Source organism: Macadamia integrifolia, unplaced genomic scaffold, assembly GCF_013358625.1.
Source record: "Macadamia integrifolia cultivar HAES 741 unplaced genomic scaffold, SCU_Mint_v3 scaffold1473, whole genome shotgun sequence".
NCBI lineage: Eukaryota > Viridiplantae > Streptophyta > Magnoliopsida > Proteales > Proteaceae > Macadamia > Macadamia integrifolia.
Window position 1 is genome coordinate 49,477 of NW_024868217.1, and position 26,729 is coordinate 76,205.

At 35.2% G+C, this 26,729-nt stretch overlaps 1 protein-coding gene across 1 annotated transcript; it reads right to left on the minus strand.

Annotated features, from left to right (window-relative positions):
• Window positions 1–8,865: 8,865 nt before the first annotated feature.
• Window positions 8,866–13,273, minus strand: LOC122063830 (aluminum-activated malate transporter 12-like). Its single transcript, XM_042627537.1, has 6 exons — window positions 12,699–13,273; window positions 12,467–12,607; window positions 11,949–12,218; window positions 11,130–11,251; window positions 10,774–10,917; window positions 8,866–9,658 (listed from the first exon to the last, which is right to left on the minus strand). The coding sequence occupies exons 1-6, from the start codon at window positions 12,976–12,978 to the stop codon at window positions 9,035–9,037; spliced, it is 1,581 nt and encodes a 526-aa protein (XP_042483471.1). The 5' UTR covers window positions 12,979–13,273; the 3' UTR covers window positions 8,866–9,034.
• Window positions 13,274–26,729: the final 13,456 nt, after the last annotated feature.

The window sequence follows — 26,729 nt, forward strand, 5'->3', positions numbered from 1 at the left end:
GTCAAAACAGTCGCAGTCATCAACCTCAAAATAATCATTTATCATCACTTACCTAACTGGACCACTAATCATGATCTTTCCTCTAATCAATGTGGGACTAAAATGATGCCCACACGGTTTTGGGTTTGGCTCTGATACCATCTGTAACAACCCAAACCCGAAATAGGGTAATAGTTACTACCCTCACGGGCGATGCTCAAATGATCAGAAAAATAAAACTAATATCTCATAGATTACCCATATAAATTTATAAATTTATTACATAGACCGAACGAACACAATGGAAAGTGCTCATAAATAGAAAATTAAACTAAAGTTCATAATCCATCAACTGACCATCATATGTTTGGTGGCTACAAATAAAACCTTAATAAGTCTATTATAATTGTTTTTAATTCAACTACTAAAATAAAATAGAACGTGTCTTCATTTCACATCCATCTATACTCCACCAACATGTGCTTACTAATCTGTAGGGAAAAATGGTGGGTGAGCATAACAAGCCCTGTGTGAAAACCATGCCATAACAAAAAAAACAAAAACATGCATATTGGTAAAAACATAATATTGGCGTAGTCACAAAACACATAAAACGTAGACATAATTTCATTCTACAATATGTAAATGCGGATAAGAAGAATATCTTTTGACTAATTCATAAATAATTTCACATGGTTATTACAAATCACGACAAAGTCATTTATATTCTTAAAATCTAAGGTAAGTCAATTATCATATGAACTACCCAATGCATCATGATAGTGAGGACACACTGCTGATCAACATAGTTGCCTATCCCGATCCCTTTGACAGGACCCCTGAGTCCTTTGAAGGGGTTGGTCGGCACCTCTTGTCCTTTCCAAGCCCTTTGATGGGGAACCCCGAGCCCTTTGATTGGGTGGATATACCCTCATTCAGTACCTAAACCCCTACTGAAAAGGGTGGCAGTCATATAGGGTTCTTTCTACTATCATTTTTTTTTTTCATTGCTTTCCCTTTTAGTCCATTTTGTCCTTCCCAAGCCCTTTGATGAAAATTCCGAGCCTTTTGCCAGAGTGGATATAAATGGACCTTCAGTGCCATTCTTTTTAGGCCATTTCATCATTCTTAATATTCTATAAATTCATGTATTTCATTCCTTAAAGAAAATCATGAGGCGATGTCATTATACTCATTAGTGCAAAAAGCATAAATGCTAAAACATGAGATGCTATAAATGTTTATGAGATGCATATAAAAAAATATTGTCACATTGATAAAATAAAAACATGTCAAGATATGAAATGCGATAAAAAGTAGACAAATATAACAAAGTTCCACTCACCTGTGCCTCTACTATGATTAGGATTCTGATTGATGTCTCGCTTGTAAGAACAATTACCTAAAAGAGTATATCCCAACGATTAGGTCTTTTTACTTCCTTAGTTTATTATCAATGGTCCCCTCTAAAATTTACATTTTAGTGTTATTTTAATTAAAAATCTTTCTTACTTTTTAGTATTGTGTCATTCACCAAAAATCTCAATTTTATTTAATTATTAAAATGACCCTTTAATAGTTGTACAGAACTGCTAAACAGCTTTGCACCCCAAATTGTATTATAAATCTATTCACTTATACTTAGTTACATGATTTAGATTATTATAATTGTGCCATTTGTTATAATGTATGTTCTAGGTGTTCCCATTAAACTACTCATCCTAGGGGTTGTAATTTGTATTTGTCTCTTTCTTTGCATTTTAGTTAGTTGCATAATTAGTGCGTTGAATTTCTAAGTAATTGAATGTCTTTTCTTTAATTAAACATTAGTTTCATCCTCTCTCATTCTCTTTCTTGCATACTTTCTCTTTCTCCTAAATTTTTCCTTCCGTTAATTATATATATATATATATATTCCTTTTATTTCTCTCACACACAATAACAAGTTAGGGTCTGAAATCTTAGTTTCTCTAAAAATGTCTTCTTTATTCTCAGCAAAGAAACTTCTTAAGAGCATATAGTTTTTGTAAACTTCCCTTCATATTAGGAATTTACTTCCTTTATTCAACTCTCCCATTTTATCATTTATGCATGCTTCTAATTGTTGTTGTTGTTATTATTAGTTTTGTTATTATTATCACTATTGTTATTTTTATTAGTAGTAGTATTTAGTTTTTTTAAAACGTAGAGGGTCTCCCTTTTATTCAACCCTCTCTTTCTCTCTCTCTCTCTCACAATTTTGCCTTCTTCATTTATTTTATTTTAAAATCCAAAATTGATTTGAAGATGAGTTGCATATGCATACTCCCTCCCTCTCGTTTTCTGTCTCTTTCTTTCTCCATTATCTTTGTTCCTTAGTTTTGAATCTCTCCCATTAAATATAAACCCTGAATCAGAAATGGGGAAGAAGACCTACTTCTTGAAGAACACAAATCCTCTCTTCTAGCTTGGGCCTTCACTGCTCCTTGCTTCTAACTTCAAGCCTTCTCGATCTTCAATTTCAGCCCTCCAATCCCTTCACAAGCCACTGAAATGACTCTTATCTATTTTACCCCTAATGCTCTCAAGTTTGTCAAATCTTCTCAAAGCCAAGAATGAGAGAAGACTCTACCTTCTCTCTTTAAACCTTCCAGTCACCCTCATTTCATTCGTATTAAACTCCACCTAAAACGTAACACATTTTAATTCTATCCACTTCCCCATATGTGAAATTGAATTTTGTTGTTAGAAATAAAATTCAATAAAATTTAAGATTTACCTTCTCACCTCATTGGTCTGTCTTAAATATTAGTTGAGAAGAAGCCAAAGTAAGTATTCACTTAGTTAATGGCTATTGAATGCAATTAATGAGGAAGAGTATAAATGAAGAAATGAAAAGAGATGGTGCATGCCATGGTCGGCAGCAACTCTTACCTCATTTAACACTTTTAGCACACACCATACACATGCATACATAATATTTACTAAATACATACATGCATACCTACACACACACACATACACACACATATATGTATATACACTATGATGTACCTACCCCACCATGCTATACTAATTGTCTATATCTTAGCATTTTCATTAAGGCCTACTAATTTTGGAGCATTACACCTTATATTGGTTATAATTCTAATGTGTAAGTATACACGTGCATTTGCACATGCCAGTTTGCTAGTATGTATATATATATATATATATGTATGTATATCAGTTGTTGGATGCAGGCCAACCACTGTAGTTGATTTTGATCTTACAACCCAGTGAAGGATGCCATTAACACTATTCACTTGTAATATTGGTTGGCATATGCTCTCAAACTAGTTGAGCCTGGTTTAGGTTTGGTACTTGGACGTTGTGCGATAGCAAGGGGACGGGTTGAACTTTCAATCATATTAGATTTCTCGAATGCAAAAAATCATTTGCAAAATTGTTTACAAGGGGTTGAGAACAAGGAGAGGAGAGACAAAAAGTTGTGAAGGATGAGATTAATGCCTTGGAGGAGATTAATGATCTGTATTACACTACAGCATTGGAGGAGATTGATGCCTTGAAGGTTAATATCATTATATGTATCTTGCAACTTTAGTTGGGATAAGGCTGAGTTATTGTATCTTGCTACTTTGACCTTGTTTTGTAATTTTATTTTATTTTTTCTTTCTCATCTTCTAATGGAGATGCTTATGATTCAAAATTTTAGTCTTCAAACACCTTGTTTCCGAAATAGAGAATTTAAGTTTTAGTAAGAGGGTCTTTCTTGCCTATTCTCTATATGATATAGTTGGAACAAACTAGTTAAATAATGGAATCCACAAGGAATCTTGGGAACCTACAGATAATGGTGTGGGGAGAGGTTAATTTAAAGGAAAAGGTGTGAAAGTTGGGCATATGGGAATGGGGTCCAAACCGAATGGCCCATGGGGAAATATCAGTTCTGGTCGGTGTTTGAAACTTTTGAGTGCTGCTTTTGCTCCTCTTGAATTTCTCATCCTTAATTTTGCCCCTTACCATCTTTTGTTTGGGAAACAGGAAAATGGCATCCTTAATCATTAATTAACGTGATTATTATTATGGTCATTCAGTTCCTCTAGGAGGTGCTTGTCATAGCTTTCTCTAAATGGTGATTTTTTATTGGTAGAAATTAAGCGCCGCTAAAGATTGCCTATATGGAAAACCAAAAAACCATCTCAAAGCATTAGCAGTGCCATGTTTAGTAATGAATTTTTGGTGCTGAAAAAAAAAATATAAAGTCCCTAAAGTCTTTAGGGACGAGTTTTTGTAACGGATATCTAAATACCCCTTTCATTTTTCTTTTTCTTTTTTTTTTTTCCTAGCAAGTATACTGCATCTTTTTATCAGAGCTTGATTTATTATCTGTATGAGAGTCAAACTTTTCACTGACAATAGTTATTGTCGTCCTTTATATTTTTTATTTTTTTATGCTATAAGATCAACAAAATATATATTAATCATAAAAAGATACACAAAATATATGTCTAGGCATCACAAACTAGGGGATACGGTGCAAATTTGTCTTGGGGCTCCGCCTTCGGCATGACCATCAACAGAGTCCAAGGAAAATCAATTATTGCTCAAGGAACTCACCATTTGCAATGCCATCAGCAAGAACCTTAAAGCAACTAAAGAGAACTAAAAAATTGTTACACTTAAGCCAATCACCCATTTTCAAAACGGTATTAGGATTTTTCATGAAAGCCGTAGATTACATACTGATGAACAAAAGCATGTAGATTAGGCCAGCTATTAGAAAATTGCATACATGTACTCTTTTTAGCCAAGAAATTTACCAAAATATTTTTCTCCCTATAGCAGTGGGTTATTTTCCATGTAATTGAGCTAAGAACATAACATAATGGATCCAAATCCATTTGAATCTCCATGGGATGGAACCATTAATGATACTGAGGGCAACAAAACTAGAATCACACTCAATCCATAGATATTGATAGTTTTTTTACTTGGTAAATTGTACTCTAATAAAAAATGCCGAAAACACTGCAAGTAATTCGTCTGGGTTCCAAGATAAGATAAAAACTTCCTTACGGAAAACCAACATTATTTCAAAAAATTCCAACTGCACTAGTGTGACCTGGATTCCCCAGAGAATAACCATCACTATTTAGCTTGATCCATCCTACCTCTGGCTTGATCTACTTCACTTAAATAAATTTCTCAGGATTTAGATTGGTAAAAGTAGCACCCAAACTTCAAGATATTAAAAGATCACCCAATGAATGAATTTTGTAAGTCATTAAGGTAGAAGCACCGATATTTGATATCTCAGAATGAAATAATCAATTGAGGCCCGAATGAAATAATCATTTGGACAACTCGAAGTAATTGTGTCAAGAATGGTAGACCTTTTGTCCCACTCACCACCATTTCCAACACAATCCGATGGATATCTTATCTACATCTCATTTAACCTGTACTCACTACTAGTACATACCCTATTTGAGGAAGCGAGATATTCCAAGGGCTCTTACCATCAAAACTCTTGCATAATTATTTTTAATGAAAGCTTTTAATGTGACACCTAAGAATACGGTAAGTGTCATATCCGTCTGAAAGAACGGTGAGGTGTCTCTACAAAAAATATGGCAAGTAACAGGGGGTTTAGGAGATTGGTAAGAGTGTGCAAAGTTTAATCTCACATCGCCTAGGAAGAGATTACTGGGCTAGTTAATAACCTTTAGCCTCCTTAACATGACACAACGCGATTTAAAGCCTTGAGACACATGGGCTAAAGAAGATAATATTATTCAAAGTTAATGAGGCCGGGACTTGTTTTCTTTTTCAATGGACATTTGTAACATGAAAGACTTTTTTTTTTTAAATCTTGTATTATGAAGAAAAAACACAAGAATTTGGTTTATTTTGGTAATCGTTAGCTAGGGTAGCTAGAACTGACGCTATTATGGATGTTGTATTTTCTGCTTTTCAGCTTTATTTTCTTTTTTCAAAAAAAAAAAAAAAAAGGCCAAACAAACAAACATTGAAAGAAAAGCTTTACTTTCAAACTGCTTCTATTCCTTTCTTGCCAAATATGCACTGGTATTAAGATAAACTAGTTAGCCACAGGCATGAAAGAGGGAAAAAGACACCTTGCTCTTCCAACAAGTATATATATCATGAATAGAGGCCACCAGGCCAAGACATCTTCAAAAGATCAAGAAAATGCTACCATATTTTCCTAGAAAAAGGACAGTACTCCAATAGAATATGATTGAAGATTTCCGACACATGAAGACAGATAACATCTTAAAACCATTAGGATACCCCTAATAGCAATATGATCTTCAGTAGGTAGCTTGAGATGCATCATCCGCCATCTAAAAGTCGATTAAAAAACAAATAAAATCTTTTTTTTTGGTTGGATCTGGGCTGCAAATAAGAGGCCCAAATAACAGAGGACCAAGCTAGTTTTGAGGAAAATTTCCAAGTACCATTCTATGCTAATTTGCCAGTAAAGAGGGAGAGAGAGGGGTTACCCTTTCCCCCCTTTTCTGCTTCATTCCCTTTAAGGTATCAATGACCACTTTCATAAAGCTCCCGCTGTTCTAGGAGGGGCAAATGTACATTGTCTACTTACCCCCTACTTCACGCAACAGTGCAACTTAACTGTTATGCTAAAGGCTTGCCCACTAAAAGTATTCGTAAATATTTACTACAAAAAAGAGAAAGAAACATGAGGAATGGACCAGTTAGAATGCTCAGTGAAAGTAAGAAACTTTAGCTTCAAAGATCTTAAGAAAGAGCTATATCCAATCCTGAACTGCTTGCAATGGAGTTCTCCCCTACCCAATCATTGTCATCCCAAATTAAATGGATGTATATGTTTGTATATAACGCACATTTTTAAAAAATATCTGTTACATGCCCCCCTTTGTTTTTTAATGTAATTTCAATGCATATTTCTTAAAAGAGAATATTAGCACATGTATCTGACTCACAATTGAGTTTCTCCTTCTTGTGATTCTTATCTCTATTATGTGAGACTTCGACTCATCGTGGGATACTGATCTATAGTGTCTAGATTTCCACTAGTGTGAGATTTTTATCTATTTTCTGCTTGGGGATTCTGTGAGGTACTGTTCTATACTATGAGTAGATTTTCACTTATGGTGAGATTATGGCTTCTCTCTCTCTCTCGTCATATTTAGTCTATGGTAAATGTTTGTTCCTCATTTGGGTCCATTTGTTTTGGCACAAGTTAGATGGGAAAGGAAATTTTTTCATAAAATCTAATTTTCTTTGCTTGTATTTAAATTAGTAGAAATTAATCCTAAAATCATTTTTCTTTTTTTTAGCAAATTTTAAGCACAATTTGACCGTAAAATCTTTTCTCGTAAAGTTTTCACTATCTTGAGGACACCCTTTGTTTCTTGAATGCGATCACACATGCTGCCCATGTCTCTATAAGACCCATTCAAATATAGTTCCTACAACCATATGATAAGGTGTTGCATAATTTTGTTATAATGGCATTATATGTAATTATTTAAATAATTTCACCATGTAATATAAATAGATAACAAGCATTGAAAAGTCTTAAGATTACATTTTATATTATATTTTATCTCCTGCAACCGAACATTGAAAAAAATTTCAACATTTAAAATTCTATTTAAAATTTAAGAAGTAAATTTTTAACAAAAAAAATTACCGGCTTCGCTATTAAGAACAGTTGCAATGATCATGACATGATGGCCCTTATTTCTAACTCTTTAAATTACTGTTGCTCTAGAAAATGCCATAACACTTGTGGCTCACAAACTCATGAAATTTCTTATTTTAGTTTGGGGGAAATGAACACTCTCTGGACGTGTGATCCCTGCATCCAAGCACAGCGTCTATACTCTATGGATACCACCCATAGGACTTTGTCAAGGAAGAAACATGGCTGAAGGAAAACTCGGTCCAAATAATAGGCTCAATCTCTCCACTGTTCTTTCAGTAAAAGAGGAATGCATCTGATCTCTAATAACCTTTTGGGTTAAATGTGCCAAACTTGAAAGACATGTTTGTATATGCCATTATAACACAAGGTCCCTTGAAGTCACAACAGTTGTGGGGTGTATATGCATTGAATCTATCAATGGAGGATAAATAACAACACTTGAATTACAGCAGCAAGTATGGGATAATGTGTACAATTGGAATCAACAATAACCCATTGCTATCATTTCACATGTCAATTCCAAAAGCATACAAGATAATGACATTTTTCGATAGTGAAAAAAAAAAGAAGAAGAACCATTTGTCAAAATACCCTTTTGATAGTACCCTTGTGATAGTTTTTCTATGGCATGCAGGCAATTGCTGAAATTGTTATTCAGAGCTAATCCTTCTGAGTGTAGGTCTTAAGTCTCCATTATAAGAGATCTCAGTGTCCAATAACAGGTTGGATACGAGATGCTATTTATTGCTCATTTAATTTTAAGAACTTTGAGGAACTCACATTCTAAATGCTGAAGAAAAAAAAAAAAAAAAAAACTACTTTTCATGTTTGTTTTCGACTCAAACTTGCTCAATGAGATGGGTAAGGGTTCTCTACCATATTTACCTCATCCAAGCCTGCCATGTGGAATTTTCCCATGATGAAGAGATTCATGTGGCCTCATGAGATTTAACTTCTCAGAAAAGAAAATATTTTTGTAAATAGACAATTTCTGGTCAAGAAATTAATCAAGATATTTCTTTTCCTGATGATGGATATCCAAGTCAAGGGTTTGACTAGTCCGATGAGCCTATACTAACCCGTTCAATTTGTATTGAAAGTAAAAAAAGAGAACTAAACAACCCGTGTGAATGACCCCAAAGAGGTAAGAGGAGTCGAACTCAAAACCACACGCCTGAGGCAAAAGTCCCTATTGCCAGCTTGGCTACTACCTTGGGATTCAAGAAATTAATCAAGATGAGTACCTTCGATTTTTTTGTAATTCAACTTCAATTTATCTTACTAAGAACAATCTTCTACAGTGATACACCATAGCTATCTACAGTGGTCATTAGAGTATAAATGCAGAACCACCCTTTATCAGTCACATCCACCTGAAAAAACTTGTGGCTCTTCAATGCTCTTTCTTGGCGTTTTCTCAGAAGTAATTATGATTTCATCTACAAGTTTGAACTCTTTGAAGCATGCCATCCTTCCCAATTTTTCAACCTCACTAATAACAAGATCAAGCCTTGCAACTGTCTCCACTAGCAGTGAAGCAAAGGCAGCAAAAGGGAGTGCTTCAGAGAATTCAAGACTAGTGATAGTGATCTTACTGAATGATGGCCTTAATTTTTGACGCTCAGAATCCTTTAACTGGTCTTCAACCCTTTTACTTTTCCATTCAAGTGACTCCAAGTTGTCTGTCTTGACAGAGGATAAGCTTACACCCAAGTCCTTGTTGGACTTTTGATTTGCAGCAGCAGCAACGGCATCAGGCATCTTGGTTGCCTCATTATCATTTGAGCCACCAAATAGTCGAGGTTTTGATTTGATCGCAGCATTCAGATCTTGCAATGCTTCTTGGAGTTGATCAGAGAGTTTCTCTGCAGAGCAGCGTCGGTGGTTTCTAATGCTGTCAGCAAGTTCCATCAGTACCTCTGATAGTTTTCCGGCCACTCGGATTGATGGATCTTTGAAGAGAGCTCGAACAGAATGTGGACTCTGAATATAGTCAACCAAACAATTTTGGATCAAAATTTGAACATTTTAGTAGAAAGTTTGAGGGTGATAATTTTTTTTTTTTTGTGTACAAAGTCCTACAAGTGACCAGCCAAGCTCAATCTATTCTAAACTAATCTATAGCATGTATTATGATCATCCATTCCCTTGTTTGATTTAACTATATAATAACTTCAAGATGAGAAAAAGAAAATACATAAACCAACATAGCTTGGATCAAGAATTCAAACATGCCAACCATGCATTAGCTTACACTTTTTTTGTTTTGCTAACGACGGGTAGCCAAGCCTTTGGTCTTACTAGTCCTACGGATCCATACTGACCCCACAACCGCATGGACCTAGTCATACCGGGTTTGAATGAGAACCATTCAACTTTCACTGAAAGCAGTGAAGAGTACTAAACACCCCCGTGTGAGTGGCCCAAGGTGTGCCTAGTGGGATTCGAACTCAGGACGTATGCACTAGCTTACACATCAATGATGTTAACTAGTAAAATAGTAAGGCAACTGTTGTTGCATTATAGTTGAAACTCTGGGAAGTAACGATATATTTTAATAGAAAAGTTCATAAAGGAGAAGTACAGATTAAAAATGACATGCCATCCTTGTTAAATTGATTAAAAACCCTACCTAATCTACTTACTAATGGAAAATATACTTTATTTACTATGATATGAATCACTTCTTTTCTTTATTAAGTGGTATAGATCATCTTGTATTGAGCCATCATGGAATGGCAATCTGTTGATACCACTCATACACATAAAATATATATAGTTAAAAGTTTAATATAATACAATCTTGTCACTAATCAATATCCTTTTCAAAGCACCGTAGATTACATGCCCTGCACTCAAGGTTTTAGCTCTGCATGAACTCTTACCATCAATATCAATTTTAAGATCAGGGGGCTTGATGCTACTATTCTTTTGATGGAAAAATAAATGAAGCCAATGATGAAGTTTAGGTCAAGAAAGCTTCTCCTAATGTCACACTAAAGTAAGATGACAATTATATGTTGTGTTCATGCTAAAAGATAATAGAACTTGACAGTAAACCTGTAGTTGAATAACAGCAATAATGTTATTAAAGTTACCTGAATTTCAGAATGCAAACATCCAAGCAGAGCCACAGCTGTGTACACAAAATGGCGAAGAACAGTCCCCAGTTTCACATATTGTTGCCATGGATATCTGTGACAGTGTCTTGAATGCCTTGGTTCCCAACTCGCATGTAATGCCTGATCAATTTAAATTTGAGAACATGGATATCACATAAAAAATTCTTATCTACAGGTAATCAACAGTAACATGTCATGAATAATTTTGTCCGAGTAGTGAAGAACAAAGAAATTAAATGACACAATTGTGTGAGATAAAAGCACAGTTATTAGGCAGTATTAAATTATATATATATATATATATATATATAGAATAGAGAACAATAGAGTACCAGGGTCTCATCACTGGATTTGGAGTCCAGAACTGCCTTGTAATCCTTGTAAATGGGGTCTTCTAATAATTTATTTTCAAAACTTTGATTCTCCGATTCTTCGAAGTACTCATTAACACAAGCTGCAGGATTAACACCCATAAGTTAATGTTAGATCAAACACCAAGAAACACGAATAAAGGGAGACAATAGGTCCGTACGACACAGAGATTTAACGAGGTTCACACACCAGGGTGGTGTGCTACGTCCTCGGGCGAAGAAGAAGATCATTCACTATGCAGAAGAGAGATTACACCCTAGCAGCGGCGAGGAAGAACTCGCCCTGAAACCCTAGCTTTGTGAAAACCCTAGAATACAATGACTTTCTCAACAAGCAACAGTACATTATATATACTCCAAAAACGTGGGTCAACCATCACAATATGTCGGATCGGGTCAATCTTCAAAATGGATCAAGAATTCGAGACAGACTTAACAGTTAATTAAGTAGATAATAGTTGTTGATGAAGATAAAAGAGAAGCCAAGATGCTTACAATAATTTTTAAAATCAGTACAGGGCTCAAATTTTCCTGCTATTAAGTTTTGTGACCTTGGGAAGGTGAGTTGAACTGATAACTTGGAGGTTTTATGACTTAAACAGATAATTTACACAGAAGGCAAGTGATGTGCCTGTCATAACCAGACTTAGTCTACACTACTTGAACATGGGAAGATGTGCATCTTATAGTATCTCTATTTCCATATTCAATGTGTGACATTTAGGTGTTATCGCAATGACATTTAGATGTGCAAGTTAAATGTTCATGAAGTACACATACCTTCTATTGATCTTGCTAACCCTTCCAACTTGAGGACAGTGGAATTATGGAGGTCCTCCCCAGACCAATTTGGAAAAACCACTAGGCTCATTATAAGGCAGATAGCACAGCCGATTACGATTGTGTAGAATCGCTGATATGCCATTGTTAGCACATCCATACGATAACTGGATACAGTTATCAGATTAAATGTTAAGAGAAATATCACAACTCCATAATCATAGTTCTTCTTTATTTTAGGAAAGAATCTGGTGTATGTACTTGCAGCACCTGTCCAAAAAAAGAAAAATGAAGAAACAGGGGAGGAAGAAAGGCATTAGATTGAGAACTTCTGCATATACATTCTAAAATGCAAAAAAAAAATAAAAAAAATATAAAAGGTTTGGAGATTGAAGCTTCATTAAGTACACCAACTCCAATAAAAGGCTTGGAGATTTTATGCTTATTCCAAGTCACAGTGCTCTTGAAAATACAAGGGAGCTAGCAACCACATTATATATAGAAAGAAGATTGATTACCTATCAAAAGTACTCCAACTCCAATGAAAATAGCTCGACCTACATAACCAGTCTCATCTGCTATAAATTCAATAAGAAAGGCCAACAAGCCTGCTGTAAGAGTACCAAGTCCTCTGTTTATTCCTTTGCACAAAGTTGCCCCTAGATGACCAGTTTCCATTAATGGGTTAGATCAAAAGAGGAAGTAAAAGCCAATTTAATTAAAATAGAACAGGCACAAGCAAATTCTCACCTGCAGTAAACTCAAGAACAACCACCACAGTCATGACAGCCCAAATTGCATTCTGACCCATTCCTTCAAACAATGGCTCCAATAGATACAACAAGGATACCAATGTCAATGACAACCCAACTTTGAAGGAATGAATAATCCTTCTTGGGTCTTCTTTACCAACCTTCAATGTCATCTGCCAAACCGTCCTTGGTAATCTTCTCATCATCCCCAACAGAAACTCCATATGGGTTTGTTTTGCTGGGACATTACCTTCACTGGAAACTCGATTTCCGGCCATCACATTGCCTGAAGATCAGAAACACTTCAAAACAGTCACAGTGGTTAAGTGATTGGTCCCAAAACAATGGAACTGTATCTATATCGATCTTAATGGTTAGTGGGTAGTGGGGAAATCAGTAAACGACATTAATTCTTGTAATACAATATCAGGTGATTCTTCGATGAAACAGAAACCCAGATGATGAATCTGGCTAGGTTGTATTCGAGGCAGGTGGAAGTAAGATAATCAAAGGTGAAGACCCCTCCCCCAGCGAAGTTCTTCACTTTATAGTACTTTGGGACTTCGAAGTTGAGTTGAGAATCTTGAGATGACCGATGCTTCTTCAATCACATGCCCACCAAGGCACCATGACCAACCCCCAATAAAGTTGTAAAGTGTATAATAAGTTAAGTTGCTTTCAATGTGTGGAAGCCTGGAAGAAGACAAGAAAAACCCAATTGACACGGAAAAAGCCTGGGGTCCAAGGGAGAAAAAACAAATTAAAGACACGAAACCGAGTCGCTGAATAGATAATAGAGAGATTAGAGGACTATAATAATTAGTTCATGTATTAGTATTTCTTTAATTGCATTGGTAGGATACAATAGGGTCGGTAGGAAGCCGCAGAGGAAACACCTCTGGAAATTCTCAGTTCGTAGTCGCGTTCCCACCAGTGGGATTCATTTTCCATCAACAGCAGAGCTTACGTTTCTAGAACGCGCCCAAGTAATGTGTTGTTCATGTTGAGGAATCCGTGTATCTATGATAGTTTCTCAACAGCTCATGAGAGAGACCCCTGGTAATTGACCTTTGTCGGATATGTATAGGATCCTACAATCGAATATCTGAATTAAGCTAGATTAACGAGGAAAGTTTGTGCATTATTAGGCAGCGGCCCCACTACAACAAAGGAGGCTTATAACTACGATTTTTTCTGTAGTAAAAGGCCTAAAAATCCATTTATTCCTACGGATTATCTGCGGTTTGTTATTCGCAGCTACAAGTGCCGTCGCTAAGTCTGTAGCTATGGATTCCAAACCATTGGGACAAGGTACTATATAACTGTGGGTATTTAACTGGGAATATTTCCACAGCAAATCTATTGCTGCGGATTTCTAACTGCACATTGGAACAAAAAAAAAATCCTAATAAAACTCTTTAACACGGATTCTACAATCTTATATTATCAATGTTAATCTAGGGCATACGTTTTCTACTAGAACAAGTAATGTGTTACACTATGACCTGGGTGCGGTAAAAAATTAAGCAAAGGTTAGCTAGGGTTGTCTCTTGTAAGCAACATGCCATGTTGGCAGATGTAGTAACAAGTAAGCAAGGGTTCTTGCATCCAACAAAAAGTTCAAAAATGTACGACTCTATTAGCATCTTGAGGCATTGGATCTTTAACGGATAAAAGATTATAATTGATTAATGTCATAAGGAGATGAAGTATTAACATAGCCATATTCAAGAGACTAGATGGAAAATTAAAAAAACTGAGTTTTACGACTTTAAACTTTGGTATATAGAGGATAAAACTAATAGAAATAGAATGACATAGAAGTAGACAAAAATTAAAATGATTATGTGGTGGATGTTAAAAGATTTGGAGATCTGACTATTCTATCAAGCTTGTGTTGGAGAAAGAGGTAGTCAATATATTTAGCGCTTACATACTTTACATAGGATTTGATGAAATAAATAAATTACAATTTTGGGAACACATAGATGAATTAGTGAAAGGTTTTAGTCAAGAAGAAAATATTAATATAGAAGAGAATTTGAATTGAAATGTGGGGAGAAATTATAGCTAGAGGTTGTGAAGGTGTATATAGAGAACATAGTTATGAAGAGAAGAATGAGGAGGAGATCTCAGTTTTAGATTTTGCTATGGCTTATGGTTTATCCGCTGTAAATACTTAGTTTGAAAATATAGATGAACATTTAGTTACCTTCAAAAGTGGACATAATAGTATCCAAATAGATTTCTCCCTAACTATGTTGTTGTGCAAGAGCTTGTAAGATTATGCCTATGGAGGATCTAATCAATCACTAGTCATTGATATGAACCTTATTACGTTGAATCAAAGAAAGATGAGTTAATTGGCCCAAGGATAAGGTGGTGGAATTTAAAAATAAATATTTTGAAATAATTTATTGAAAAAATAGTCAAATAAAAGAAGTTTGACTTGAAGACAAAGGCTAATACGATGTCGAACAAGATGATTACTTGCTTTAAGAAAGCCGTTAAAAATGTCCTAGATGAATCAAGATGAAAATGTCATTCTTCTAGGGAGACACTAATATGATGAAAAATGACTACTTATTTTAAAGAAGGTTGTTAAAGATATCCTAGACAAATCGAAAAGAAAAAAAAAAAAAAAAAACTTTAGGGAGACTCAATGGTGGGTTTATGAGGTTCAAGTAATAATTAAAACTAAGAAAATTAGTTTTAAGACATAGAAAAAAGAATTAAGGATGTAGAATGTCGAAAATGTATAAATTTACCATAAATGAAGCTAAGAAAATGATGAAAAAGGCAAGGGGTGAAGAAATATGAAAATATTTATAATAATCTAAAAGCAAAATAAAGGGAAAAAAAAGACTATCTAACCATTGAGAAAATATCAGATGCCTGTAGGAAAAATATTGTGGTTCCTATTTACAAAAATAAATGTAATATTCAGAGCTGCAATAATTATAAAAACATAAAAGTAATGAGTCTTATATGAAGTTATGAGAGAGGATTATTGAGAGCCACCCGAAACAAGAAATTACTATTATGGAGAACTGGTTTGGTTTTATGGTAGAATGATTAACAGCAGAAGTTATTTACTTAGGAGACTAATGAAAATATTTAGAGATTAAAGGGATCTTCATATGATCTTTATTAACTAATGACAAGCTTATGACATAGTCTCTAGGGAAAGTATTAGGGAACGTTTAAAGCATCTCTGATACGATACCCTCCAATATGTAACTTAAATTTAGCAGATCGATACGAAGATCGATACCGATACTTTAACCCTTGATCTTTAATATATTTTAGCATATCTCCGATACGATACGATTCCCTTCGATATGTATCTTTAATTTAGTTGATCAATACAATGACCGATAACGATACTTTAATCCTTGGTGGTAACGATGTATGATACAAAATGTTGAACAACTAATAAACATCATGTAGATAAACTTTGTGTAATAGAGATAAGGATGTTGAGATGGATGCGTATCAAATCTAAGAATGATAAAATAAAGAACATCATATTAGAACTGATTTGGAAGTAACTTCGATACATGATAAGTTACGTATAAGAAAATCTTTTGAAGACTAGATAATCATTTAATTGAAGCCCTTAAATGCTCCAATATAAAAGTGATTTGATTCAGATTGAAGGAATTAAAAGAGATATGATCAAACTTAAAATGTAGACTTTTTATTGTAATCAAAGGTAGATTGCCTTAATCTAGGACAGTGAACAGAACTCGTCAAGGATTTGTTGCTATAGGTTTGAAACATGGCAACGGTATTTATGCAAGTATGTGTTATAGCAAATGAAGCAAACTGAACAGGGTGGGTGGATTAGTGACTTTGGGTTGAAAATGCTAACAAAAGATTGTTTATCAACCATGCCTTACTTGGCCACGTGGGTTTGAGGTGGACACTGGAGAGACTTGACTAGGAGATCGGATCTGAAATCACTTAAACCTTAATTGTGGTACGGAAGAGTTAATTTAATACGGATTTAGCAAGTAATCGAGCAAATTTATATTCTACCCTAAATTTTATTAAAAAAAAATTATATTCTAATTAATCTAAATGCATCTGTAGTTAATGTCCAATGATCAAAGCGTGATTATTTTATTTTATTTCTCTCTTTAGAATAATGAAAACATGAATTACAAATAAACTATATATTTTTAAATGACAATCAGGGGTATTTTTGTCTGATCGATGTTAGATCGAGATTGGATTGGCATCAACCCTACTTGATCACAAGAGACCTATTCCAATATCTCAAACCATGGTCATAAATACTCGATAATTGCATTCATAAAATAAAATGTTTTGTTGGGTCATGGGTGAGGGTTTGCCCAAAAAATTTATTTTATGAGGTTGTGTTTTCTATGGAAGAGTGCAGTTTCTGTGCGTAAGGGCCAATGAGAGTGCACGAGCAAACATGCACAAGGATGTTTAAGTGATTTCATTTCATAAGGGGTAAGCCAGTCATTTTGCCACCACGATTCTAGGGGCAGGGGCCACATACACTCCCTCATAGAAACTGCTTTTTCCCTAATAAGATCTACCCAAATAATGGGATAAACTTTATCCATAAAAATTTAAACTAGGGAAGAAGGTTTCCATGGGAGGAGTGTGTCCCTCGTGCACATGCAGGAACCATAATTCTATCTTCATAGGAAACATTTTCCCTTTAAACTATAAAGAAAAAAATAAATATAAATATGAACCAAACCAAATGGGCCTTTCGGTTTGACTCAGACAATAACCCTAAAATTGATCCAATAAAATGATTGAAGCCGACATAAAACCAGTCAAGGTGCCCTTTGAGACCAATAAAAGAGACTTGAAATTACGTCACACGTTCTGTAAGGAGAAGCACAGTGGTGAGTCATGAGTCGTTAACCTAGCATTTGGCCGACGGCTCCACCGTCCACGCCTCCACCTTTCACGCCACCATCTTTCATTCTACCGTTTGATTCCTCCAGTCCAGCTCTGATAGTTAATAAATTTCCTCCTTTTGCCCAAAAAAGTGGTTGAACTAACATTTCACATAAATGTGGAAAAAGGGCACTTATTCTCATACAGGCATGCAACTTAGACTTTGATAAGAAATGTGGTCACTTTCCCAAGGAGTCACCATGGTACAAGGATTATAAAATTCTTTCAACCACAGAGTGAAGATTAGTCAACATTGTCGAAAATGCAGTAGAGATGACAATTAGTCAAGAGTGTCATCTAGGCAATAGACAAGATATTTCTAACTAAGGAATCCACTATTATATTGCATTTTCTTGAAAAAGCAATTAGCTAAATAGAAGTATAAATAGAAGTATCGCACACGTGCATTCGGGGAATTAGTTGGTCCAAAGATCTGAAATCTGAACAACCTCGTTAGCCAAAAAAAAGAAAAAGGTTTAGCTACATGTAAGATGTTAGAAATAATGGGTTAAGATGATAACATAGCAACTTTAGAAATGTCTAGAAGATAAAGTGATCAGCTACTTCCAATCTAATTCTGCAATGGCATACTTTCCGGATTGTTCAACAAGGCTCGATACATGACAAAAAGCTATTAAAAAAATCAATTTGATAAGAGAAGATATTCATAAATATAAGAAGAAAAAAAATTTTCCACTCAAAATCAATGTGGGACTGATGTTACTCGATCGTCCCAGTGATTGCTCAGGCTGTGTTGGACTGAGGCACCAACCTTGGCATAGCCCACGGGAAACTAGCCTCAACCCATACCTAGCTTCCAGAAAAGTTGCCTTGTCGACAAATGGGGGTGGGCGGCCAACTATCAGGACTGATCAGCCCCAACAAAATTGGCACAGCTACTGGAGCAAAGGCTCTCTCTATTTTTTTTTTCTTTTTTGATAAAAATATTTTAATTTATGAAAACGTTTTGAATACATGGGTTTAGAATTAGAAGCATCAAGAATCTATAGAGTGGATATAGACCATTCAGTCCTGCATGTTAAAGATCACACTTCCAACCAAAGGAATCAGTCCAATTGTTTCCTTCCCTTCGAATAAAATTTAAACCACATGATTCCTATCAGTTTAAGGGGTCAAAGGTGATAAATGAAATAACATATGTCACTAAATTGGCCCCGATAAGATATTTGTTTCTAAGGACTTAATTAAAAAAAAAAAAAAAGTAATTTATTCTAAGAAGTATTTATGTTCCTGATTATTAATTTTGAGATTTTTTTTTCTTTTCAGATTCATCATGGTTCCTTACAATGCAAAAATGGACAGATATTGGTTTAATTTTTTACTTAATGGAAGTAAATATACCATAACCATGGCTTCAATTAATTGCAAGGGAAATGGGGAAAAGAAGCATGGGGAATTTTTTTTCCCTTTCAAGTGGTTTCGAAATGAGGTAAAATTAATTTAACAGAGATGTTTAGTTAGATGTAAAATTTAAAAAATTCGTAATTTGACTCATTATAATGTTTGATTTTTTGTCCATTAGCATAAAATGGAATGTTAACCACTCAAGTATTTGCCTACCCCTTACTTGTGGAATTGTTGTTCCAACTTCTAAGTTCCTCTATGGGCAACACACATCCAAGCAGGTTTGAAAAACACCGTGGAAACCAATGCTATAGCATAAATTTCGAATGAAATAGATTGCCAAAGAAAAGAGTAGTTTAAAGATCTCAACAACCAGTTGTTCATACTAGTTAAACTTTATTGCATGTTGGCAGATGTTGTACCAACGTCGGTTTCTCTGTAGTTGCAGAAATATGAAATTGTGAGTCCGAAGTTTCCAATGCATGATTGGCTCATATATGGTCATTCGGGACTCATCTAAAACCATCCAAAGACCCCAAGGGATGTGATGGAAGTAACAAATTGAGTTGCAGTCCACCATAACTCAATATTTGGTGGATTTGAGGAGTCTATCTCCATTCTTGGCCATAGAAGAAGCATATCAACTCATAACTCTTTGAAAATTAGTGAGAACTCCAAGAGTTTGAATGAGGAACATTATTAGCTAGAGTGTGGATAATTCCCTAGATTATAAATAAGAGGACCAAGGCATTGAGGATGACATTTTACAAATATCAGTTAAGAGTCCCTAAGAGAGATATAGAGAGAGGGTGACTCCTATAATTTTCAAATCCCTTCGTTTGTTTAGATTTGAGCTCCTCCAAGCCTAAACCTAACCCGTTCCAAAGTCCCTATATTCTCAATTAATTCTATTTCTAGGTTACTACTCTTTCGATTGTCTTTTACTTCATTTAATTGAATTGAATGTGCTGTGAACAGGAATTGATCAAGGTATCAATGTCTGGAGAGACCGATATCAATATCAATACTTAGCCGATATCAATACTTGGAAATGATATCAAATCAAGCGTGAGGTCTAAAAAACCCAATTTTTTTTTTAAATAAAAAGTAAGGGTAAAACATATAGATTTGGGCTGATCTAGATTGATATTAGCAGAGACTAATACCATCCCCAATATCGATCTTTAAAACCCTGGCTGTGAGATATCTACCAAACACTATAGTACGTTACTATTGCCCTCAGTCTGGCAATAGTAAAATATTATAAATTGATAGATGTCTAGCTAGATCTCGATATGGATTTTTGTATGGTAAGTTATTAGGTTTCATTATATTTCATATATCCTTGATTTTACAGAATTTTTTAATTAATTTTTACTATTTTTTTATTATTAAATACTCTTGTTTCATATAATTTTGGTAATGATTTATATTCTTTTGTTTATGTTAGGGATTTGGGTAAAACTTATCCTCAAAAGTGAGCCAATAAAAGCTAGTTGGGAGAGAGGGGGCCCAAGTATCTATAAGTTCCGATATCGGGCTACCCATTTCCAATGCATAATTAATATTTCAACCTTCCGTGCGGAACCTCAGCAATCTCCCCCTCCACATGGGAGCTTGAAATCTTCCCATCCCTCCCTGGAAGTTCACATCGGGTTCCCACGCCTTGGCCCTACCACGTCCTGACCTTATCAAATCTTGGCTCTAATCGATATCACTTGTTAGGGAAGAATGCGCAACCCAAACAAATAATCTCATACAACATGGAAGAAATTAAACGTTGTTTGAAAAGATTGCCTACATCCACCTGAGAGAAACAAAGATTTTTCATTATGCCTGAAAAACTTTCTACACCACTCTCCACCTAACAAAATGATCCCCCTTTCCTTGTGACTAGGGTTTTCCCACATAGTCAATATATAAGGAACCCAAAATCCTAATCCCCACACAATTACAATTTTACCCCTGTACAGGTAATTGACTAAAAACCCGACTCAAATATAATTACAGACCTAATCATAATTATATGAACCCATAAAATACAAGACAAACCTAACCCCAACAATTTAGAGGCCAAACATTGGTGCAATGATAAAGTTTCTCAAAGTCGCAAGTTACATACATTATGACCCTCCCCAAACCACATAGTAAATTAAGGTATTTTTGTACAAAAAAAATTTACATATTTATTTTTATGGTTTCAAACATATTTTGATGATGTGTTCTACAAAAATCATGTCATAATAAGTTAGGGAACCTATTTCCTAATATTCCTTTACCTACTAGTTTAGTTTTTTTCTCGTAGAGGTATTTTATTAATTTTTTATCTTTTCATATGCATATGAATTTTATAGTATTTGTTTCTGTTATCTTACTGTTACTTTCTTTTATTGGGATATTTTATCATTAGTACATGGTATTGGGTTCCTATTATATCTTTTTCATTACATGGGTTGATGATATATTATTATATCATATTTTTGGATGTAGTGTGGTGTTTTTATAAATTCCAACATGTGTATACTGATGTCTTTATGTACTATTTAAGGGGTGATTAATAATTGTTTAACATAGGTTTAGTATGCGTTTAATTTCTTTCGTATGTCGTTAACCTTTGTGTTGTAGTGTGGTTGGATAGAGGTCAGTGTCATTATTCTCTCTTTCTTTTGTATTTTATTCTTTTGTAAAGTATATCATGATGCATATGTTTTACATTTTTATCATATCCACAGATAGAATTTCTGTTTAACTTGGTGGACTGAGGTGGATAACACTTTCGTTAGATTACAACTTGAAATAAACCCGATTTTACTCGGACTAGTTCAAAGTGGAGTCTATATTTTTTATTTGTGGGGTCTTAAGGTGGCAGCTTTATATTATTAAAATTAAAACCTATCGGCCTATTGTCCTCACACTGATGACTCCACTATAGACTTGTCAAACTTTTTAAGTAATATTTGGTATACTTTGATTACATTGCTTATTATGATACATTGTTTATGCCAAGGCACACCAAAAGCTATGTGATGTAGTCATGAGCCTAGTGTTTAGACACTTAGTTTACCCATGATAAGCCACAACCCTTAGTTTCCGAACTATTGGGTTTATTAAAGGGACTCATCAACATCCCACGTGATCACCTTTTTGCAAACAAGATGAGAGATACATAAGTTGTTCCTTGCTAAGGGTGAACCTCATGTCCCAAGCCAAACTCATGCATCACGTAGGGATTTATCACCAATATCCTAGAAGTGACAGAACTAATTATAATATTATATAAAAATCATTTGATAGGGATTTGGCCTAATTCCACCAAATTCATGTATATTACCCTTTATATTTCCCTGACTAGTTTGGGATAAGGCTGCATGGTCCCTTACACTTGTGTGAATTTGACTCTGTTCCCTACACCACATTTTGTCATCTGTAATTCCCGAGCAAGCTTGGTTAGGGTTAATATACAATTCTCAATATATGGACTCATATTGAACCGAGAAAAGAGAATAGGATATGGTTTACTACGTATCAAACACAGCCCTAATGACTGGTTCTCTACTAAAGTGGGGCATAGCTTTCAATATCCATCATGATAGAGTTGACCTAAAGCTTTTAGAGTGAGCTAACTTATCATTTGTTTGTGCATTATTGTGTGCGTACATATATAAGCATTGAGAGCTATAAATTTAGTTGAGTCTACGACGAGGATAAAATTGGACTAACTGAGGTTACTTTATTTAGGTATCATTCCACAATGTAAGAAGACTCATCCACCACCTCATGGGCGAAGTCTGATTGAAGACTTACTCGAAACATGGTTTCATCACCCCCCGAACTAACCCTATTCCTTTCATTGGAACCAGCAATGAGTGCTAGTGATAATCCCTCCCCTAATCTAGACTAGATACATTCTAAAATCTCTAATCTAAAGAAAACTATAGCTGGACTGAATAACCTTATTGTGAGGGACGAGGAGAGTTTTGCGGACCTCTACTTTTGAAAAGAGACGATATAGGTCCAACGCTCTCTCTCTCTCTCTCTCTCTCTCTCTCTCTCATGCATTCTTAAAGCGTCAATGTTGGACAAGCTATAAGGGAAAATGGATATTTTCTGGTCGAGATGGAGAGAGTGTGAGGGATTAACCCTACCCCCTTTTCTCCTTCATTCCCTTCTTGGGGGTTTTCAATTGAATATTTCTTTTTGTCTTTTTCCCCTTTATTTCCTCTCACCTATCTGCCTTGTAGGGTGATGTCTCCAAACATGTCTGGCGTTTATAGGGGATGGTGAAAGCATGATTTTTGGAGTCGTCATCTAGGATTCAGGGCCTAGTACCTTATGGTGGAGCCCAATTCCGATCGAGGGATCAAGCTCAAGTAGGGGGTTAAATTCCTGTGAAATGACAGAACCCCCGAATTTGACTTCATATTTTAGTTTATTCTAGAGATAGGGATCTGTGTCAGGTTATGAGTGTGGAAAGGTGTTAGGCACCCACCTTGCCCAGAATTTCTGATCTTTCTACCAGATGTTTGATCGAATATTCTCCCTCGAGAATTTTAATAGCCTAAGCCGACATGGAAGCTTTATCACATGAGAAAATATAACACATGTATGTAATTGTATGAAACGATTACAAAAAAACTATTAAAACATTATATGGAATAATACATAATCTATATTAAAATCACATAAAATGATAGGTTACATAATATGACAGAAAATATAACTAACTTATCTAGATAAATGTGCGATGCCTCTTGAAATGATGATTATGATTGTTATTTTATGTGAGGAACACATATAATAACACATGGGATGCTGAAGTAGACTATCATTTAATATACAAATACATAAATTAATACATGAAATGATAAATAAAGTCATTATTTTATGTGGTGAACACATAAAATAATGAATACGGAGATGAGGTATGTATCATGCACACAAATAAAATCACGATCTAATATTCACATGAAACAACTAATAACAATAATGAAATTTCTAGTAATTCTCCCCGACTCAGGGGCAAATATTTGACTTTCTTCTCACTTTCTTGGAGAAATAAGAACTCCCGACACTTGGCAAGAAATCTGAAAGGATTATCGTAATATGGTGTAGAAATGGGTTTTGGCTTTGGGAATCTGGGCAACGCTTCCACGCTATATTCCTAGAATAGAATCAATTGTGGAAACACGGGCAAGGCTTCCGTGCTATATTCCTAGAATAGGAATCAGCTGTGGGAATATGGGCAGCACTTCCGCGCTGTGTTCCTTGAACAAGAATTAGTTATGGGAAGATGGATAGGGCTTCTGTGCTATAATAAAAATATCAAAATCAACTACAAAAATTTAAGTAGGGGTTCCGTACTAACCTGAAATGGATGACACACGGTCTTCCAGACCTAAGGCAACAGGGCTTCCGTACTAGGGTGTCGACTTCAACGAGCTTTGAACGATTGGCTTTGAAATTCCTCAGACTCATGCATTTTTTTATCTCTCTCTCTCTCTCTCTTTTGTAGGGTCTGTGGAATAGGGATTTCTCTCTCAGGATTTCTCCCCCCTCTTCTCAGTGACCCAGGGTCACCTATTTATAGTAAAAATGAGACATCCATAAAGAATTCTTTGCTATTTCATCTAGGAACATAGAAACCAAGTCCTATTTGGTTCACAAAACCCAAATCCTCTGCTCATTCTTAAACATGTTGAATTTTTAACCTCTTAATGGCCTCCAAATCGACTCCTGTACTATAGAGACAAATTCCCCCAATCACCATGCTATGACTGATATCCCTCCATCACAAGGAGGTCTAATTCTAATAGTGACTGCCTTCACCAACAAGGGAAAACTTCTGGATGAACTTTCTCCTTTATTCGAAACAACTATTGTAACCTATCTCAGGAAAATTATTTGTTGATAGGAAAAAGTGGTGAGTCAGGTACAAGGGGACTTCTAGAAGGGATAAAGACAGCAAGCGAAAAAGGATGGATGGTGGATACGGTGTGGAGCAATGTAGAGGACTTTTTTTTTTTTTCTTACAGAACTAATTATAAACAATTAAGATTTTTGCCTTGGGTTTCTATACCACTCTAGTCAGAAATGGAGCACTTTTCAAATCACCCCAATTTTTGCATAAAGCCCAACAACTATGTTATTACTAGCTAAAAGAGATGGCAAACGATGCTATAGCTAGGAAAGGTTTGACCAATATTTTTGCTGGGATGTATAAACAATGCTAATTCGGTTTTGCTTTTAATTTATTAAAAGAAAAAAAAGCGACGGTGCCACTTCAATAAATAAATAATCCACCTCATTAGTAAATAAAAAATGGAAAATATTTTCCAGGACATCAATATATTATCGCCCTCATTCCTCTTACATGTCTTTTTTCTATTATTTTCTCTCTTCTACCAGCTTGACCATATGAGCCTCATGTGAATGATACCATATTTTATGCTGCAATTGATGCGACAATTCCCACCACACTTGAGGACCCTCTCCTATATATTTTATTATTAATATGTAGGGTTTTGTTAATCATTTTAATAAGGAACACGTTATTTTCTATCCATACTCCTACCTTTACTAACTAATCCCTTCAAAATATCATTAATCCCATATCTTACAAATTTTCTGTTTTCAACAACAATGGTTGTATGTTAAACTAATCACTATTCTATTAATCAATTCCATTCATAGGCTTGCCTTGCCTTCAAACGAGATTTGTACACCAACCTCAAAAATATCATGCTTGGAATGTTTCTATTTAATCAAGTTGTTGCCTCTTTAACCTAGAGCTCATTTGTTTTAGGAAGAAAGAATGCTACTTGCATGCGTTCCCACACCAGTCATTGGAAGTGAGGCAGGCTGTAAAAAGATGCCCCTGCATCCGCCTCCACTTCCCCATGTGCCTGGTGTGGGGAATAATAGTGGGTATCGCATTCTCTTCCTTCTATTTTATAGCTTGTTTCTGTTCTTTGGGAGCACACTCGTATTTTCTCCATTAACATAGTAAGATTGCATACTTCTATTATTGAGATAAAAATAGACATGAGCCATTAAAGCCCTTTTACGATAAATATACATATATCCTGATACGTTCAAATTTTGATCTTTCATTGGTCTTTGGTTGAATATATTCTGTTTTGAGCTCTCTTCAGAGACCCATGCATCAAATTGGCAGAGAAACTATAAAAGGTACTGATGGAACTTGCTGATAGGCATTCGAAACCACCAAGGCTGCTCTCCAGATGTACTATTTGATCAACTCCATGAGCCGTCCAAGATCTCAATACTGTGATCAAATCTCGATACTAGAGTTTCAACTTTCATGGAAGACCCATATATATATATATATATATATATATTTGTTGTGCTAAAATTTCATGTTGTCCATGCCATCATCGGTCCTTCCAGTAGGTTTAGTGCAATTCTATTTATTTATTTTTTTCTTCTTTTCCTATGAAGATATGGACAAAGTTTTCCTTCACCGGTGGCTGAATAATGATACAGTTCAGATGTGACCTCTCTCCCTATAGTCTGGGGTTGCAATGGGCCAATGAATCCAATCACCGTGGCTGTTTGAGATTTAAAATGTAACCGCAAGCGTACGGATCAGTGTAACTACGGGTCGAACACAGGGAGAGCAGCCACTTTATTTTTTTATTTCTTTTAATAATGCGAAAGTGAACTGATTAATGGTTGTGATCTAATTCTAATTACCGTCCTA

Coding starts and splice junctions, on each gene's coding strand:
- LOC122063830 (XM_042627537.1), bottom strand. CDS start 12,978: ATGGCCGGAAATCGAGTTTCCAGTGAAGGTAATGTCCCAGCAAAACAA. Junction 12,608..12,698: donor TGTTCTTGAGTTTACTGCAG/GTGAGAATTTGC, acceptor CTGGTCATCTAG/GGGCAACTTTGTGCAAAGGA. Junction 10,918..11,129: donor AATCCAGTGATGAGACCCTG/GTACTCTATTGT, acceptor TAAATTGATCAG/GCATTACATGCGAGTTGGGA.